The sequence below is a fragment of the Heloderma suspectum genome, chromosome 1 (genome assembly GCF_057233095.1).
Source record: "Heloderma suspectum isolate Gila_16-S chromosome 1, 16-S_ref, whole genome shotgun sequence".
Classification (NCBI taxonomy): domain Eukaryota; kingdom Metazoa; phylum Chordata; class Lepidosauria; order Squamata; family Helodermatidae; genus Heloderma; species Heloderma suspectum.
The window spans coordinates 306,064,549-306,082,894 of record NC_139458.1 but is presented as its reverse complement, the minus strand read 5'-3'; the positions used below and the strand labels follow the sequence as shown (position 1 = coordinate 306,082,894).

General features: G+C 42.8%; 1 protein-coding gene across 2 annotated transcripts; it reads left to right on the top strand.

The window, feature by feature from the left end:
* The first annotated feature begins 311 nt into the window (after positions 1 to 311).
* AKIRIN2 (akirin 2) lies at positions 312 to 18,346 on the top strand. 2 transcript variants are annotated; one of them, XM_084827076.1, is made up of 5 exons: positions 312 to 954; positions 13,132 to 13,272; positions 16,041 to 16,190; positions 17,321 to 17,392; positions 17,668 to 18,346. In XM_084827076.1, exons 1-5 carry the CDS (start codon positions 747 to 749, stop codon positions 17,676 to 17,678), a joined length of 582 nt encoding a protein of 193 aa, XP_084683202.1. In that variant the 5' UTR covers positions 312 to 746; the 3' UTR covers positions 17,679 to 18,346. The 2 variants fall into 2 exon arrangements, with proteins under 2 accessions (XP_084683202.1, XP_084683201.1); XM_084827075.1 differs by lacking the exon at positions 17,668 to 18,346 and having other exon boundaries at positions 17,321 to 17,509.

Genomic DNA, 18,346 nt, shown 5'->3' with positions numbered 1-18,346 from the left:
GATCCCTTTACTCCTGCTGCGCCCTGCACCCAAATGACCACTTCCATTCCTTCACCCCGTTTCACTTGCATTCCTGAGGTACAAGCTTCTCTGTAGGGATTTAAATCCTACCCCGGAAGTAAAGTCTTTAGCGCGGTGCAGGGCGGGAAATGTAGTTCCCCCTGCCCACCGGCGCCTTTATATCACGCGTCGGGAGATAGCCGGGAAGAAACCACAACTCCCCTGAACCTTTACGGCGGCCACCACCCCCGTACCGCGCACGCGCATTGGCGAGGGCTGGTTTTTGAATCAGCGGCGTTGTTATTGACGCCATATTGCTGGTGTGGAAGAGTCACAGAGAGACGCGCCTCAGCTACCGCTGCGGCCATCGCTCGTCATCGGCGGCCTCAGGCCGGGTAGCCTCCCGTCGAGCCGCTCCCACCGGCCTAGACACCCTGCCGGATACGGCCCGGGGAGGATTTGCCGCGGGCGGGGACTACGAGTCCAGCCGAGCCGGGCCAAGAGTTCCGGGCCGCTCCCTGGAGACGCAGGCGGAGCCGGCGGCCGGCGAGAGAAAGCCCAGGCGGCCCGGAGCGGTGGCGGCCTCGTGCTCGACGCCGCGCGGCAGCGCGTGAGCCTCTTCCCGCTGCTTTCCGTGAGCCCTCCGGCCGCGCGCTCTGCGGGGAAGGCCCGGCCGGCTCAGCTGCCGCTGCCCCCTTCTCCCCCTCTCCCCTCTCCTCCTCCTCCGCCCCCCGCCCGCCTCGGCCATGGCCTGCGGCGCCACCTTGAAACGGACTCTGGATTTCGACCCGCTGCTGAGCCCGGCCTCGCCGAAGCGGCGGCGTTGCGCCCCATTGTCCGCCTCGGCGGCCGCCGCCTCCTCCTCCTCGGCGGCCTCCTTCGCCTCGTCCCCGCAGAAATACCTGCGCATGGAGCCTTCGCCCTTCGGGGAAGTGTCCACCCGCCTCACCACAGGTAAGAGACGGAAGGGGCGCTTGGGTGGGGCCGGCGAGGGAAGGAGGGAGGAGAAAGTGGGGGTCGCCCCAGAGGTTGGCCGGGGCGCCCGGCGAGGGCCGCCGCAATGCCTCCCTTCCCCCCTTGCTAGGCCGGGCGAGGCCGGGGCAGGCTTTGCGTCCCCCCTTTCTCCCCCCAGCCGCCTCCCTCCCTCCCCCCCCGGCTTTGCTTGCGCCGCGGAGTCGGCACAATGGAAATGGCCGCTCTCCCCGCGGTGGTGGCGAGGAAGTGGCAGATACGGGAGAGGCCGCAGGAGGCGGCTGAAAATGGGGCTGTGGTGGTATATGTATGAAATGCGGGGCGGGGAGAGTCAGTCGGTCGGTCTCCCATTCACGCCGGGCTGTCTGTCCTTTCGCCACACCTTTCTCCCCCTTGGGAGAGGGCTGGCTTGTAATGGCTTGAGAGGTGATTGTGTGTGTGGCGAGAAAGAGGAACTGGGAAATTATCGCGAGGGAGGCGGGATCTTGGCTGGGAAAGATCTCTCCTCCCCCCCGCCCCCCTCCCCGGTCTCTTTGCCCTTCTTTCTCTCCTCCCGGTACAGGCGATCGATTTGTTGCAGCCATTAACTCTGGGCGTGAATGTGAGCCTAGACGGCAGTGCCGCCGCCACCTCCTCCTCCAGTTCAAACCTCGGGGGAGGGGAGAGAAACGGAGCGGGGTCTGTCATCAATCACCCATAGTAGGCCGCTTGGGCAATGGCAGGGGCCGATTAAACGACAAAAGAATTTCGTTCTCCCCCCCCATCTCTTTCTCTGCTCCCTCCCCCTTTCGGAATTGGCCAGGACTACCCACATTTCCTAGAGAGATCGACCCAATAAGGGCAATTTTCTAAGAACGTGTATTTTATATGGCAGCGGATAAGTCGAAACGTCTCTTCCGAAAGATGAGAATGCATTTTTGTGCTGTTTTAACTAGTGAGATTAAAGTGGTACATCTCTGTTCCTCGTTCCTCTCTGGGCCTGACAGGACAACTAACGAATTAATGGCAAGATCAAGGGTGACTGCATTGCTAACTCTTGACAGCATCTCCATGTTTAGCCCAAAGTGTGGCTTCCAGTAACAGCTCACCTGAAATCTTATTCATGTATAGCATTCATAACTCATTTTCTGTTTTAAGATAAGGCACCCCTTTTCTCAAGTTGTCGTTTATTATGGTTCTCGATACCTTAATGAATGTAGGTCCCGTTGTCTTCTGTTGAACTTCCATGTATGCATGTTGTTAGGAATGTTGTCTTTAGGGTCAGTTGATAAGATTGTATGTCTGAGATAGTAGGCCAAGTAATTTGCATATTATACTTGCCTTTCTCAAGCTATAATAGGTTTTCTGTACAACTATACTATTCTGGAATGGTTGCAGTTGTCACATGATTCTTTTCAATTGATCTTGCACTATTGCAAGTGTCTTTGGTGTTGAGTGCTGTTTTCTGGGTTAGAAGTTGCTTTAGATAGTTATATTGTCACAGTGTTAAAAGCATTAACATTTTTTTGTGAGACTAGGCTGTATTTGGAAATGATTAGTATCATGGCCTATAAAATTCTGGGCTATAAAATTCAGTGTCCTTTTAAACCCTGATATGCTACCATTGATTTTAATAAGATTATTGAAGTGTAGTTGAACTACTCCCTCTTTAAAACACCTTTCTCATGAGTAATTTCTGTTGGGAGTTAGTGGAGCATATTGTATATCTTCAGGGTTGCAGCTTAGTGCGAATCACAAAGCAACTAAACATTCTTAGAAGTGGAAATTGAGTTATTTAATGCTAACACTTAAAATGAGTGACTTCACTGGAAGTAGAAGTATCCGTGCTATGAATATTTAATGTAAATATGGGTTTAAAATTGATTCAGTGATGTGGACACCTGGGCATGTCAAGTAACTACACAGTTTGCAGACCTTGGTGGTTAAGAGCATATTGTCTTGGGAAGTGAGGCGCTTCTGAAAAATCCATGAAGTGTAAAACTGCTCAAAGATATAAAGGGATGGTGAACATGCCATGACTTCCAATCAAGCCATTATTGTTCAAGGTAGAATATGGAGCGCTAACTGTGCGGTAACAACATGAAGTATTTAAATATTTATTAGAGGTGACTTCTAAAATGTTAATTAGGGCAGGAGACCCATAATTTCAGATAACTGAGTCAGTTTCAAAATCATATGGATAGCTGGCATTCAAAGGTATTAATACTTTCCTTTGAAGTCCTCACAATATGGGACTGCTAGGTAACTTCTCATGATATAGTCTGAGTTAACTCATTTATAAAATGTAAATTCTCCTACAAAAAATGTGGGAGGACTGCTACATGGAAGTTCTTCAGTTATTTACCATTTAGGCTTCTGATCCCTAAATAGGCATGTGCTTTATCTAGCTACAGTCAGTAAATTAAAGGATAGCAGTTAGAGCCTAAGGCTTTTCTATATTGTATCCAGTAGAATACCGGTGAAACTGTCCAGTGATTAGTTGGATATAATCTAGCAAAATGTTTTATTTAAAGGACAGAATATCAAATGTGCTTTTATGCACATTGCTGAGTGATCAAAAACATTGCATTGTTCCACTGTGTGCAGTGCACTTCCTTCCATAGCTGTGATGTAAGGATTGGTTGCAATGCTGTCATAGGATGATTTTCATTGATTTAAGTATTAATTGATTTGAGTTTAATTTTGCAAAGATGTGTAGAGGCTCTGGGAACATCCTGAATATGCCATTAAATGTTCTGCATAATTGATTGTTGCTGGCCCTGATGGTTCATGGAGTACCGCCATTCTACATACAACACAGGTGCCACTGCTGCATTGCCATCCATGCTGAGTACGTTTAAGGATATGTGTTCTGAAACGTCTTTGCTGCGTTGCCCTAAATCTGTCAAGGTCTTACTAACCATGTTTGTTTCACTTTTATTTTAAAAACATGTTTTAGACAATTCCTACTACACCTTTTGGGCCCCTAAGAGAGTTTCCAAATTGAATACACAAAAATGCAACAAAATACAATATATCAATTAAATAATTAAAATAACACAAAGGGGCATAAAACAACTGGGTTGGTTTAAAAATACATTGCCACAACAGGAAGTTAAAACAGATTAAAAGCCCTGCAGATCACTGTAAGGTTTTTAGGGGGGCCAACCTGTAATGGGGATGTAAGTCCCATTGAACATGGGGGGCAAATGATCTCTTTTGCAAGTATCTTTAAAGGTACAAGGAAGGTGACAGAACATGTGACAGGGTCTCAGTGTTGAATCCTCTAGCAAATTCATGTGGGAGGAGATGGTCTTTCAGATAACCTGGTCTCAAACTGTTTAGGGCATTATAGGTAATATTTAGGAAGCAAAAGAGTACACCGTGTATGAATCTTTCCAAAGCTTTTCTAATAGCCAAAAATAGTTGAATTGAAATATTTCATCATGGAAAATGATTCAGTAAAGTACATATTTGCAATCCAATGCACATTACCTGGCTGTAAGTCCCATTGAACACAGTGGGATTTACTTCTGAGAAAACATGTATAGGATTGTTCTGTTAGCATTGTTTAAATGATGCATCCAAACAAATTTAAAGCTTTACTTGGAAATTATTTTTATTGAAATACTTGTAAACATTTTAAGACATGACAGCTAAATATAATTACCACTTTCATTTTAGATTTTATTGGTATTGCATCCAGTTGCCCAATTTGACTAATACTGTATTCATTCATTAAATTATTAATTAATTTTATGAAACAATGCATTTCTAAAATGGATTTTTTTCTAGGGAAAATAGCAAAGTTTCCAGTTCTGGAAATTTTTCCACCCTTTATCATTGCACTTGTACAGGGATCTGGGTTCCTGTGTTGGCACAATGGGGAAGTTCTGTCCTCATATCAATTTTAGTATCTCTTGCTCATTCCTGACAAATTGTTGTGCCAGTGCACTAGCTCATAAACCAGGCTGATTAGTAGAATTGCTCATAGAAATTAGCTTGTTTGAAGTAGTTCAATGTAGAGTATCGAACGCTTTGGATTTTGGGAAACTTAATGTAAAAATTGGTTTGAGTCAGTCATGCTTAATTGGGAAAGAGACTGGATGTAGCCAAGACTTGAATCTTTTGGCTTTAGTGAGGCAAGTGCCTTCCTGTGGAACAATCTAGCTTTGGAGTTGGTGGGTGTGTCACTAAAAATGAGGCACCAGCTGTGTTGAGTATAAAGTGACTATAGGTAAATAAGCACTCTTCTGTGGGGAGGTTAGAGGAAATATTCAGAGTAAATACTAGATTGGATAGTTTTAAGCCTTGTTTGGACAGCTGCTGTATTGCTTCAGGTTTGTTCATACTGAACTGGCTTTCTTCTCTGCACTTCCTATTCATTTTCTACTTCGTATTTGTTCATATCTGAAGGAAATTACCTTCATTAACGCTCATAAGACAAAGGTTTAATGTTGCTGTGCAGTGCATTTACATGGTGCACAGGTGAAATAAAAGCTATTTTTCCCTATTAGGGAAATGCAGACATCTTGCCAGTTGGAAAATTCTAGCTAGATTTTGGCCAGTTAGTCTATTTATAAATCTAGTGTTAATACCAGTGCAGACTACTGCAGCATTCCTGTTCATAGGTCTTAAAATAAAATCCAGTTAATTAAAAAAGGATGAGATCAGCTTCCTTAATATTAGACTTCTGTTGAGTTTGCATGCAGACTGAGCTGTCTGGGCTATACTACTGCACGCTGATGGTGAAGGCTCGCATGACTAAAGCTGCAGACCTACTTGGGAGTAAATGTCATTGGTTTGTATCCAGTATTAGTCTAACTTAAGTCCCATTCATTTCAATGAGTCTACTCTAAGTAGAACTAACATTGAATATAACACATTGAACTCAGTGGGATGAGTTCCGAGTCAGCATGAGTCGAATTGCAGTATGTTCCTGTTTACAAAAAATTGCTTCACATAGAAAACTAGCATGTCTAGGAGGAGCGTTTTAGCCTAGTACTCCTTGATACATTAATTGGAATGGAAATTATTCAGTCTTCTGAGCTCCTATATTCAGTCTGACGTGGTTACAGAACAGACAGGCTTATCACTTCACTGAAAACTAGGCCAAAATTATCTCTGAGTTGATGCTTAAAACAAGGCAATTAGATTGTTTTTCTTTACAGTCAGGTGATCAGATACATGGTTTTGAGTTAGCTTATTGACAATACTACCCTTAAGCTGGTCCCCATGTCTGTTCATCAGTTAATGACATATCTGTATAAATGAGTTGTCATATATTGCAAGGCACAGATAGAACTTTTATCACCCATTCATTCTCAAGTGTTCACACATTCAGCTTCCAGTCATGAAGGTTCGAGTACTGCAGTAAGCTGCTAACTGTGCCAGAAAGATTCTTCAAAATTTGGGCAAATAAAGTACCATGCCTTATTTGAAATGTTAAAAATCCCTCAAAATATAAATATATAGACGGTAGGAAATATGCTTGACTTGCTGGTATAATGCTTTTCCTCAGTTACAGGAAGTGTAGCAAAAAAGGAAACATTAGTTTGAATATGGAAGATTATGTGACATCATGTCAGTAGCAGCTTTCAGCAGCCTTACGCAACACTGAACATCTAAAATACCCTTCTGTATGAATAACCTACCAGAACTTTAACTCCATTGAGCAACATCAGACCTACATTAATTTTTGTATATACTTGTCTTTCTCTGATTTTCCCTTTCTCGCTGTTATGTATCCAGTCTGTACTCATTGGAACTTTTTAACGAAGAATAGAAGGCAGCCCTTTAATCTCAACTATTGCTGATTAAAATGGAGGCAGAAGTTAGAGACAACAAAGTAATTGACATAATTTGGTATGGAAGTGGTGTTGCCCTTGTTAAAACAGAAAGAATTATTGCACCATCTTTTATTGTTTGAAGCCCCTGTGGAAACCGGAATATAATCAAAATTACTCCTGTGGGAGCTCAGGATTTGCTGTTTAGCAGAATTGTGTTTTGGTGATTAAATCTATTTAGATGAAAAACTCCAAACTTCTAAGATTCCTTTAAGCATAAATTCAGCCACCTCGCTCCAAGCAGGTATTGATTTGTGTACTAAGTTTTCGCTGCATTACCTCATAGAATGCATGCCTGAGTGGATGTGGGTGGGAGAACCCCTCCCTCTATATCCAGGAACTGTGGTTGCGCATACAGTTCATAACCCAAGACAGGTATTTGAGTGTAACAGCACACTGCCCACCTGCTGCTGCATTTGTAGAATATCCTTTCTGTGTTGGGAATCAACACGCTGGAGGGACTACCTCCTGCTGAGCATCTGTTTAGTGGCAGCTGGGGTGTGTGTGCGCCTGGATCAAGGCTGTTGACATGAAAGCAGTACCTTGTTTGAAGTGGCTAGCCATTAAAGTTCAGTTTTGTCAAACCCAGCAGTGGTGATATCTCAACAAGTGGATAAATCAGGCTTGTTTTCAGCATTTGAATGTAAATATTTTCAAATTCTTTGGCACTCAAATCCAACCAGAGACTTTTCCCAATCCTGGCTATTTGTTTTAGTTTCTACTTCTATATTTCTAGAAAAATCCTCAATCAATTATTGCAGTGTGCAGCTTTAAGTCTGGTTAGGGAGAAGTGGTTTAATGCAGATGGGCAGAGCCTGGACAGGTATTTTTGATAGGGTTTCACACTTGTCTAGTGTTCAGTACGCTTCATGTACATTAGCTGTAATGTCAAGGATTTTAAGAGCTTAGCTGCAGTTGCTAGGATGGCTGTTGATCAATTGTTCACTCACCTCTGTTAAAGCAATAGAAGATGTCTTTTTATACAATAAGACTTGAAGAGCAACTGAAAATGCTTAAGAACATAAGAGCCATGCTGGGCCGGACCAAGGGTCCAGCTAGACCAGCATTCTGTTCACACAGTGGCTAACCAACTCTCCAGCATGAACCACGAGCAGGACATGAGTGCAGCAGCAACCCTCCCCCCATTTTCCCCAGCAACTGGTGTACATAGGCATAACTCCACTGGTACTGGAGGTAGCACATAGCCATCAAGCCTAGTAGCCATTGATAGCCTTCTTCTCCAGGAATGTGTCTAACTCCCTTTTAAAGCCCTCCAAATTGGTGGCCATCACTACATAGCTTAACTCTGCACTGTGTAAAGAAGTACTTCCTTTTATCTGTCCTGAATCTCCCACCAATCAGCTTTATGGGATGACCTTGGGTTCTAGTATTACGAGGGAGGGAGAAAAAAAGACCCCCTATCCACATTCTCCACACCATGCATAATTTCGTACATTTCTTATCATATCTCTTACCCTCCTTTTTTCCAAGCTAAACAATCCCAGCTGTTGTAACCTTCCCTCATAGGGGAGATGCTTCAGCCCCTTAATGATAAATTAAGAATTTGGAGATGTAAATAAGTAAAAAAAAAATAGTAATTATGTTCAAGGAAAGATGTACAGACATGGGCAGGTGCACAATGAATTCTGCGTGACTAATGAAAACTGGCAAGATGACCTGGATGGTATCTAAAGAAAGAGTGATGAATTTTAAAGCCCTATCACTTGGGCCAAATAGTTATTAGAGCAATGAAGCGATGTTGAGACTGTTGTTCAAGGTCAAAAGTATACTTAGCAGCTAATGAACAAAATTTTGTATAAAGTACATCAAAGCTTGATACATAGCTGTCTAATTTTAAAAAAATAATCCTAAATTTAATTAGGGTGCAATCCTATGGAGATAGTTGTCAGCCTCTGAATTCGGAAGCTGAGGCTTATCCAATGCAGGGCGGCCAGAGCACGGAAGCGATCCTTGCTTCCATGCTCCAGCCACCCTGCATTTTTAGTTAGATGCGTGATTTCATGTGTCTAGGAAGGAGTGGGCTATGTGTGCGGCGCATAGGAAACCTCGTAAAGTGGCTTCTGTGGTCTCCCCCCCTCCCTGCCTCTGGGACTGCCCCCTTTTCACCCTCTGCGCTGTTTCCAAGCGTGGAGAAGAGGCCAGTGCTGAAGGAACCACACTGGCTATGAGGGGGCAGGGAGTGCAGTTCCTGGGCAGGGAGTGCAGTTCCTGGGAACTGAGCACGGAGCCAGGGCTGTGACCTCAGTTCCCAGAAATGGAAGACTCCTATGGCCCTCTAGGCAGTGTCTAGTGCCCATAGGGTTGCTCCCTCGGTACATTTTGAGTAAGGAGTTTTTTTCAAAGATGAAAATCAAAACTAATTTTATCGAGCTTGAAAGATAATATGTTCCAGCTTTTTTATGTGATACAATTTTTTAGGAACTTTTTTAGAAGTCAAGACTGTGAACCCTATTCATGGGACAGTAGTTAATAGCTGTGAGGCAATCTCTTCTACCCCAAAAGGTATAAAATATGCTGATTTTGGAATGAGGTAGCTTCTTGCCATATAGAAACTTACCAGGCCTTGTCAGCTGGACAGGCTAGTCAGAGCTGAATTGGAAACTTGGTACTTAGATACAAGCTCTCATTTTTGATTAAGACATGGAAGAAAGGTTTAGGATATACTATTTTCTGTTAAACTATTAAGATCTTAATGTTTAGCACTACTCTTTAAAACATTTTTTTATCCAAGGCAGTTTTTAGTAAAAAATAAAAATGCATCTAAGGATTTTTCCTCTACTAATTCTTGTTAGTACAAAACTAAAAATTGAACCCCACCTGAAAACAATTTTTGGTGTATGCTTTTATTTGAAGTGTATGGATCAGCTATAGATAACTGCCAGCCAAAGGATGACTAAATATTGAAACTATAGATTGACAATGCTAGGCCAAGTATAAAATTCATAGCTGTAGTCCTTGCAGTAACCCATTAGGGAAATCAATATTAGTATTGTCCTCCATATTGTAGATGTGGGGAATGAGGGTGAGAAAGTGGCTTGTCTGAGGCTACCTAGTGAGTTTGTGGCACAGGTGAGATTTGAACCAAGGATTTCCTGATTTGTAGCTTTGTCTCTTGTAGCAGGTGGTGAATCATTTGTTAGGGGGAAGGAACTTTCAGCTGCTACTACAAGGCAATTAAGGAGCAGGGAGGAATTGTTTCCCCTAAGCAGCAGTGGAGACGGGGGCACCTCAGCACAGCATCAATTGAGCGTGACTAGTCAGCCTCCTGTGATGCAGACTTAGATGCCCTTGCCTCTGCCATGGCCACCATTGGTTCCTTGCAAGATTCCGTTGGCCTAGTAAGTGTTTGCAGCAGTGAAGAAATATAAAATGTAGTTTTACACTTACTGAGTTGTATGAGTGAAGGCTCTTTGTGCAAGGATCTTTCCTGTCTCCTCTCCTCTCCCCCTGCAGCTACTTTTGTCTTGGAAAAGCTTCTCCAGAGGGTTGGACAGGCAGGAGTAATAGGCCAAAATCAGGTACAGGCATTTTAGCCTTCCCTTTGTGCAACCTTTGTATCCAGTGCATTTACATGTTTGGTAAAAATGCTCAAAACATTGTTGTGAAGTAACTTATTCTGAGCCTGCTGATTGAAACTATGCCTGCAGAATGACCTATCTTGCCAAGTAAATGGGCAAATCTTGGTAGTGTGACAGGCAAAGATGAATAAAAGTGATTTTTTTGAGGAAGAGATAAAAATCAGTTTCTGGTTTTAAATGGTTAAGTATTTTAAAAAGATCTCCATAAAATGCCATTTTGAAAGCAGACCACATAAATATTCTTTAAGCAAATTAGATTAAATACAGCTTGAAAATGTTTCCCTTATATGTCTGCTATAATAGCTTTTGTGATAGTATGCTTTCCTGTACATAGAAGAAGTGTATTATGAGGACATAAATATGTTCATTAGTTATTGGAGAGTACTGGACTAAGGTTGCAATCCCATACGCACGCTTACCTGGGATTAAGTCTCATTGAAGTCAGTAGGGCTCATTTCTGAGTAGACATGTATAGGATTGTACTGTAAGTGCCTTAGCTTCTGCATTGAGGGCATAATTTAAGATTGCTTGTTAAGTGCACTTCAGACCACGCCTTCAAAGACAATCTTAATATTTTTTGTGCACTGTCCATACAGTGAAGGTGCACAATTATGGGATTCACTTTGTCTAGAGAAAGTAATCCATGCACTGGCATTGAATGCAGTGCATGGATTAAAAATGGGAAGAAGTTGATTGTAGAGGAAGCAATTTTTAGAGGAACATATAAGAGAGCCCAGTGTGAAAATGGGTATTGATTGAATCTTTTGATGATTTAAAAGGAGATGGGGGCTGGATCCAATGGTGTCATTCTACCAGCGGGAGGAGATACTGCTGGGAGAACAGAGATCCCTTCTCCCCTGCAGACCTTCCAGATCTTCTCTGGAGGGTTGGGGGACCCTCCAGAGCAGAATTGGGGCCTGTAAGAAGCAGAGGACAGGGAAGCCCTGTTAAATTGAGTGGATGTCTCCTCACACACACAGTGTTGGATCCAACCCAAAGAGTGATGTGAAGTGTAAAAGAAGAAGAGAAACTTTCCAAAGGCAAACCAGTGCTCCAGCCCTAGGCATTCCTTATAGATATTCTTGTCCATGACTAGTATGGTCCTGATAGTTCAGACCCCTCAATTTCCTCTAGATACTGGAATTTCTTTGGACAGAAAACAAAATTGGTTGAACAAGATGAGTTCAGCTAGATATGACAATATTGGTGAGAATACTGAGTAATTTTATTGATTTCTTGGGATATTGAAGATGAATCGATTTTGCTGCTCTGTCAGTGTTAATCCTTGGAAAGTGCCATGTGACATCTTGCATGACACTTCATAGCTGAACAGATTTTAAAAGTTAATTATTATGGCATGATTTTTTGAATGGAAACCTTTTTTCCACCTTCCAAAATGCTGGTACCAAGTTAGGAGCATTTCTGGGATTACAGACAGGTGTTAAATTGCGCAAGTCATGAAGGTGAAGATGACTATTTACAATTCAGTGTCTGCAGACTGTATAGATGGGATGAAAGAGACCACATTAACTCTTAGTGGAGAAGATATGGCAATTCACTCTACTATACCTGGTGTGCAAGGGATCCAGGCACTCTAGGTGGCCTGTAGGAACACAGGAAAAGAGAATTCCACAGCAGGATGCATTCTTTAGTAAGAGGTGATGGAGCTAAAGGAGATGTGTGCACAGGAGTGCTTTGGGTTACCACCTCAGAATGCTGAGTTCTTGCCCTGTTAGACTACAAGATGTGAAATCGGAGGGTTTGGGCAGAGTGGCAGAGACATGGTTGGAACTCAGGCAGATGACCTCCCTGCCAGAGCAGTGTTGGGTTTCATTAAAGGCAGGGTTGGGTATGCATTGCTGAGTTTTCTATGGAAATCCTGGCTTAGTATAGGCACATAATAGTCCTTCAAAAGGATAGTCATCTGGTCACCTATGGTAAGTTTCTTTTCCAGGAGAGGACTGGCTTCTTTTGTGGATCCTTTTCTGGCTGCATGGGGTAGGAAGAGGAGGAAGACACAGTCAGCTCCACTGTATTCTCCCAGTGGGGCAAGTTCTATAGAATCTCTTTCTGGAGGAGTGGGGGCGGGGATGCAAGTCTAAGGGAAGCCACAGATATTGGCTGTTGCAGATAAGTGTCCCAACAGGCAGCAAGCTTGAGAATATTATTACAAATGGGGTGTAGGAGAAGTGGTGACTGGGAGAGCCAGATGATGTGCAATTCAGACAGTATGGTTTCTACTGATATGAAGAGAAACCAGAGTATTAAGGCAGTAGTAGTGCATGTAATGTGCAGCAATGTTGCACAACTGAATTATGCTGCATGCAATGATGCAATGTATGTTGTTACACTGTGTGTCACTGATCCACGTTTGTGACCTGCTAGCTCACTTGCTGTTTCCTGTTCAGGTGGAGTACGTGGGTAGTGGGACCTAATGATGTCATCTGCTCATAGTTCCATATCTCCCTAATATGAGTGAGGAAGAATGTTGGATTGGTGTATAGTGCTGGGGATTGTAATACAAAATTTGATATTTTTTTTTTTTGCTGATAAATGGAACTTCTTTAACACCAGTTATGTGTTCTACATGCTTGTAATGTCTTGAAAAGCAGTTGTCAATATACTTGATTTACTGTAGTATTTGTTTTACTACCATGTATAGTTAATGCGTGAGATTTGAACTGGGGACCAGGCTATAGTGCAGAAACATACTTTATATGTGTTTCTTTTTTTAGAGCAAATTCTGTACAATATAAAACAGGAGTACAAACGCATGCAGAAGAGGAGACACTTAGAAAACTTTCAGCAAACAGATCCCTGTTGTTCTACTGATGCACAGTCACAAGCATTTCTCCTTACTGGACCAGCTTTGCCAGGTGAGTTCTCTATTTTAAAATAAACTTTCATAAGGTTTGCTACATCTGGGTTCCAGATGAGAGAGATTGGCCTTAGGTCAGTTGTGTGTTTCACTAAGAACGTTCTATTGAAAAAAATAGTACCATTACAAGATGGGGGTGGGAATTACTCTACACTAATTCTAACAGTAAAAAGAAATTATGGGTAGAATTCAGCAGAACAGACACTGTTGGTGGAATGGATTCTTCCTCCCCTATCAGCCCCTCCCCCACGCCCTCAAAATCTGCCCAGGAGAGTTGGGAGATTTGTGGGATTCATGAGGATGCAGGAGGAGAGAAGGGAAACTCCGTTGAGCAAGTGAAAGTGTTCGCATTTTAGTGATGTTTTTAATGTTGCCCAAACTTATTCAGAAGAGGCTTTCCATATGATTTCTTCCAGCCAACCACTGAGATAATAAGCTTTTTAAAAACGGACTACTAAATTTGAGGCGTGGTGACAAACCTTTTTGAAAGCTTAAGGGTAAAGTAAGAGTGCCACTGTATTTCTTTTCTATATTAAAGCATCTTTGTACTCCTTTTTGCCCTAAAAAGGGTCCCCAGGGCAGTTCACAAAACAAAATACCACAACAGAATTAAAACAAGAGTATTTAAACTAAGAAGAGCAGAGTTAAAACCTTGGATCTCAATTTAAAAACCATGAAATGCCAGATGGGAATAAAAATGCTTTTACTGCCCATGTAAAAGTAATCAAGGATGGGGCCAGTCTAATCCCCTTCAGGGGGGACTTTGAGAACTGAGGTGTTATAGAAAAGGTTGTGTCCTACATTCCCACCTCTCAGTGGTGGGGTATATACAACAGGGCCTCAGAAGATGGTCACAACCTACCAGCAGGTTTATATGGGTGGAGACAGTCTTTCAGATAGCTTAGCCCTAAGCTGTTTAGGGTTTTATAAATAAGCACCAGCACCTTGAATTGGGCCTAGTGTAGGGATGTACGAAAGTCACTTACCTTTTCGCAGCTTGGCTTCGCGGTAGGGGGGAGATGCTTTGCTTCTCCCCCCGAAGTTCAGGCGAGGGGGGGGAGGTGTCCCACCTCGCCTGGCCGAAATTCAGGCTGGGGAGAAGTGCCCCGTCTCCCCGGCCGCGAAACAAAAAGTGAAAAGAAAAAAAAACCCATGATAGGCTACGTGACGATTAACGTAGCCTATCGTGGCTGACTTTGGAAATCTAGCCGTGATAGGCTACGTTAATCGTTACGTAGCCTGTCATGGTGTTTTTTTTTACTTTATTTTGTAATGGCGGCAGCGGCCGGTCAGAAGAAGACCGGCCGCTGCCCCTGCCGAGAGGGACATTCGCAGGAGGTAAGTCCCATCCGGGGGGGGGGGGGGGGAGAATTTCACCGTCAATTTCGGGGGGGCCAAATGCGTTGGCATTCGGCCTCACTGAGATTCGTGGAGAAATTCTCAGAAATTCTCCGCCATCCCTAGCCTAGTGTGAATGCTGTATATAGTCTTTAGAGGTTAAAGTTTGTGGGATTGGAGTTGGTGGGAGCACTCCTTAATTCTTTAGTTTAGGAAGGATTTCTTTTTTCTTGTCCCCCAATGTGATTTTGCCTTCTTACATTGTGTTTGATTGACTGATATTTTGTTCTATATTAATATGATGCTCATTGCTTTGAGACCTTTTGGGTATATAAATCATAATATTTTTGTCTCAGGTCTACTGAGCCGGGGATTGGAGAGGCTGCAGATTAGGCCTGTGCTATAGCCAGGCCTCTATGCCCATCTTCTTTCTAGGGGTTCTGCAAACTTTTGGTACTTGTGCCACTGGTAGTACCAGTGGTCTACACATTTTAGCTGGACTTTGTGGCTAAGCCAAAAATGATAGTCATCAGCTCCCCGTCATTCCTGAGCAAGCCTCCCCTCCACTGGCCATTTTCCAGCAGAAAGATGGCAAGGGGTGGGGAATATGCTGGGAGGGGTGACACTGATTGGAGGTGCTCCAAGTGTTTATAACCTGTATTGTTCCACTCATCCTTCCCTGCTGGGCTTTCCTGAGTGGATCTGTCAAAGCGTGTGTGGCACTCATGCTGCAGTTTCACTTTGCACAAAGTAGAGCTTACAGCAAATGGACTTTGAACAGGCCCTATATTATATATTTGCAGACAGGTTGGGGTGCATCCACATAAGCCCTTCTGCAAGCGAAGGAGCTCCTTCTGTTTGCAGAAGGGACTCCGATACAGTGGAGGTTCCCACTGGAGGACAGGGAGAAAGCATTTTTGCTGATTCCTCCTGAAGCTTCTTGTGCCACCCAGAAAGCTGCTTCAGAGAGTCAGGTGGTCCTCTGGCACAGTGTGGGAGGTAGCACTGGAGGTTGCAGGGGAAAGTAGGAATCAGTGAAAATTGCTCCCCCCGCCCCCAGTGGATTGTTCCATGAACTGAACTTGTAGGAATTCTGGATTGTACACACTTGTGGGTATTTTAAACTGTTGGAAATACCCGTTGTTAATGGCTTCTGGCAGTTTACAGTCTGCTGTGCTTCCTTTGATGCTTCCTTTAACTACTGAATTTAATAAATCACAAGACATTCAATTTAGAGGCTTGTGCTTGAATACCTCCGTGCAAAGAAAGTACCACATTTGAGTCTATTCAGCTTTCTTTGGATTGGGGTTAAGGTTGCTCACACTGGTCTAAAGTCTGATTCTCAAAACATTAGCAAGTGTATCGTAAACAGTGCAGCAATCTGGAAAATCTCTAAAATATATGAATTAACTGTGGATTTATTCAAAGGTACTTCATCTGCAGCATCATCACCACTGAAAAAAGAACAGCCCCTCTTTACTCTCAGACAGGTTGGAATGATCTGTGAACGCTTGCTCAAAGAACGTGAAGAGAAAATCCGTGAAGAGTATGAAGAAATCTTGACCACAAAACTTGCAGGTATGATAAAAACAAAAAATGTATAGAACTGCAATAATGATGCAGTGAACTCTTGTGAATAAAAATTTATCTCGCAGGTAGTGATTGCAGCTCTCTTGAGTTCCTGTGAATTGGCTCCTTCTCGAAGAGGTCCCTTCTCAGCTTGCTGTCAGATTTGTATACTGTGCTATGACATACACAAAATGGGCATTAAACAAGTTTTATTCCCTCACCTTGATGCCGAGTAAAAATGGTAGCGTGGCCACATGAATTTTCACGTGGTTCTACTAAAGTGACCTCCCCACTTGGACAAGCATCATGTTTTGCACTGGACTGCAGTTCAAGTCCTTCCTGCTTTGAGTGAACTCTTTTGATGCGTAAAAGGCTGACTTCTTAAACATGATGGTTATGTATCTGGCTTTTAATGGTGATGCCACTTAGCCTGATAACTTGTTACTTTACAGGCAGATTATATGGGGGAGGAGGGAAATAATGGTACCAGAGTCTAGTTAGCGTTGTCTGTTGGCCCACACAAATGGTCAAATACAGAGTTAGGGCTTATTGCGAAAACAAAGACAGTAGGCCCTGCATAAGTTTGACTTACTTTTAATCACGTTCAGTTATAACAAGGATGCAGTGGGCAGGGTTTTATAGTAATCTAGTTTAGTGGTCTTGTCTTTAATTGATAACAGCAAATCGGACTTTCTGTTCATGCAATTTGATATAATTAAAGGAAAATGCTGAAGAGCATATTATCTGTGAAAAACATATATTCTACTGCGCTACATCGAAATGTGAATTTGCAGTATGTGAACATTTAATGGCTGTGTACTTAGGGAATGCAAATTCCCTAAGTAATTATAGATTCTCATGGTGCGCACTCTGCTAACTCAGTTTATCATAATTGAGGAAATGATTACGAATGGCAACCAAAAAATGTGCATTCAAATACTGCAGCATAGGGAAAGGGAAAGTAGTAGTTAAGGAATTTGAAGTCATTAGAAGCTTAGGTACAATATTTGAGGGAGCCATTACAGGCACACATATATATGGTAGTATGCTCAGTGTAAAGTGTTTCATTTTTCCAGTACTGATAATTGTGCAAATGATTGTTATGCATGATACTCACTTGGAATATTCCTTGATCACAGAACAGTATGACGCATTTGTGAAGTTCACGCATGACCAGATCATGCGACGATATGGAGAACAGCCTGCAAGTTGTAAGTATTTTGAGCCACCTTCCACACTGTTCTAGAGGGTCTGACAAGCTTCTGGAGCAGATTTGGGGAGCAGGGGGCTGCAGTGGGAATTGAGGAAACTTGCCTTCCCTGTTCTGCCAGTGGGAGCATCCCATGGTGGAATTACATTCATGGGAATGTAGGATCCTAGTCATTGATGCTCTGTATGCTAAGGCAAGCTGTTTAGTGCTTGTGTTAAATCTTTAAGTTACATTGTCAGCCGTTATCCCTGACTTGATTCTTTTTTCTCTTTTCAGATGTTTCATGAATCATGTTTTCTGCATATGTGGGCAGCCCTGAAACCCTATTCTATTGTTGCAAGCTGTCCTTTAGACTTGCAACAATGCCATATTCCCCCCCCCCCCTCTGTATACACTGGTTATTTCAAGCTTTTGTCAGTGGCAACCACTCTTATGCAGCAACTGGTTTTGGAGTGCTCCCTGATGTCAGTACCACCTGGATGTGGACCTTTGCTACCTGTTAATACCAGTGGTCTCATTTGCTGTATCATTACAATTTGGCTTATGTTAATAAGTTTGAAAAGTAAAAGGATTAAAGCTGGTGTACTAGAACTCTGCCCCTTCACTGGTTGTGTAAATAAAAGTGTAGAATGACACTTCTGACTGAAGTTAGTGTGGTTATCATAACTGTGCACTGCAAAGCTGTATTCACAGTTAAATTAGAATGTAATTCCTGGACAACTTTTAAGCAAATAGCCCACAGTACTGCCTGTGAAATAGTGAAGGAGGGCCTTTCTGTATTCCATGACTTTTTGGGGGGTTAAGAATGGGTTTATATAATTTCTCATTTTTGTAGGTTTTATTTATTCTATCAATCTTTAACAAATGTTTATTGCTGCAATTTTTCAGTGTATCATTGTTTTACTGCCCTTGTAGTACTGGAATTTAGTTGAAAGAATAAAACATTTACTTCTAA

Coding starts and splice junctions, on each gene's coding strand:
- AKIRIN2 (XM_084827075.1), top strand. CDS start 747: ATGGCCTGCGGCGCCACCTTGAAACGGACTCTGGATTTCGACCCGCTG. Junction 955..13,131: donor GTCCACCCGCCTCACCACAG/GTAAGAGACGGA, acceptor TTCTTTTTTTAG/AGCAAATTCTGTACAATATA. Junction 16,191..17,320: donor CTTGACCACAAAACTTGCAG/GTATGATAAAAA, acceptor CCTTGATCACAG/AACAGTATGACGCATTTGTG.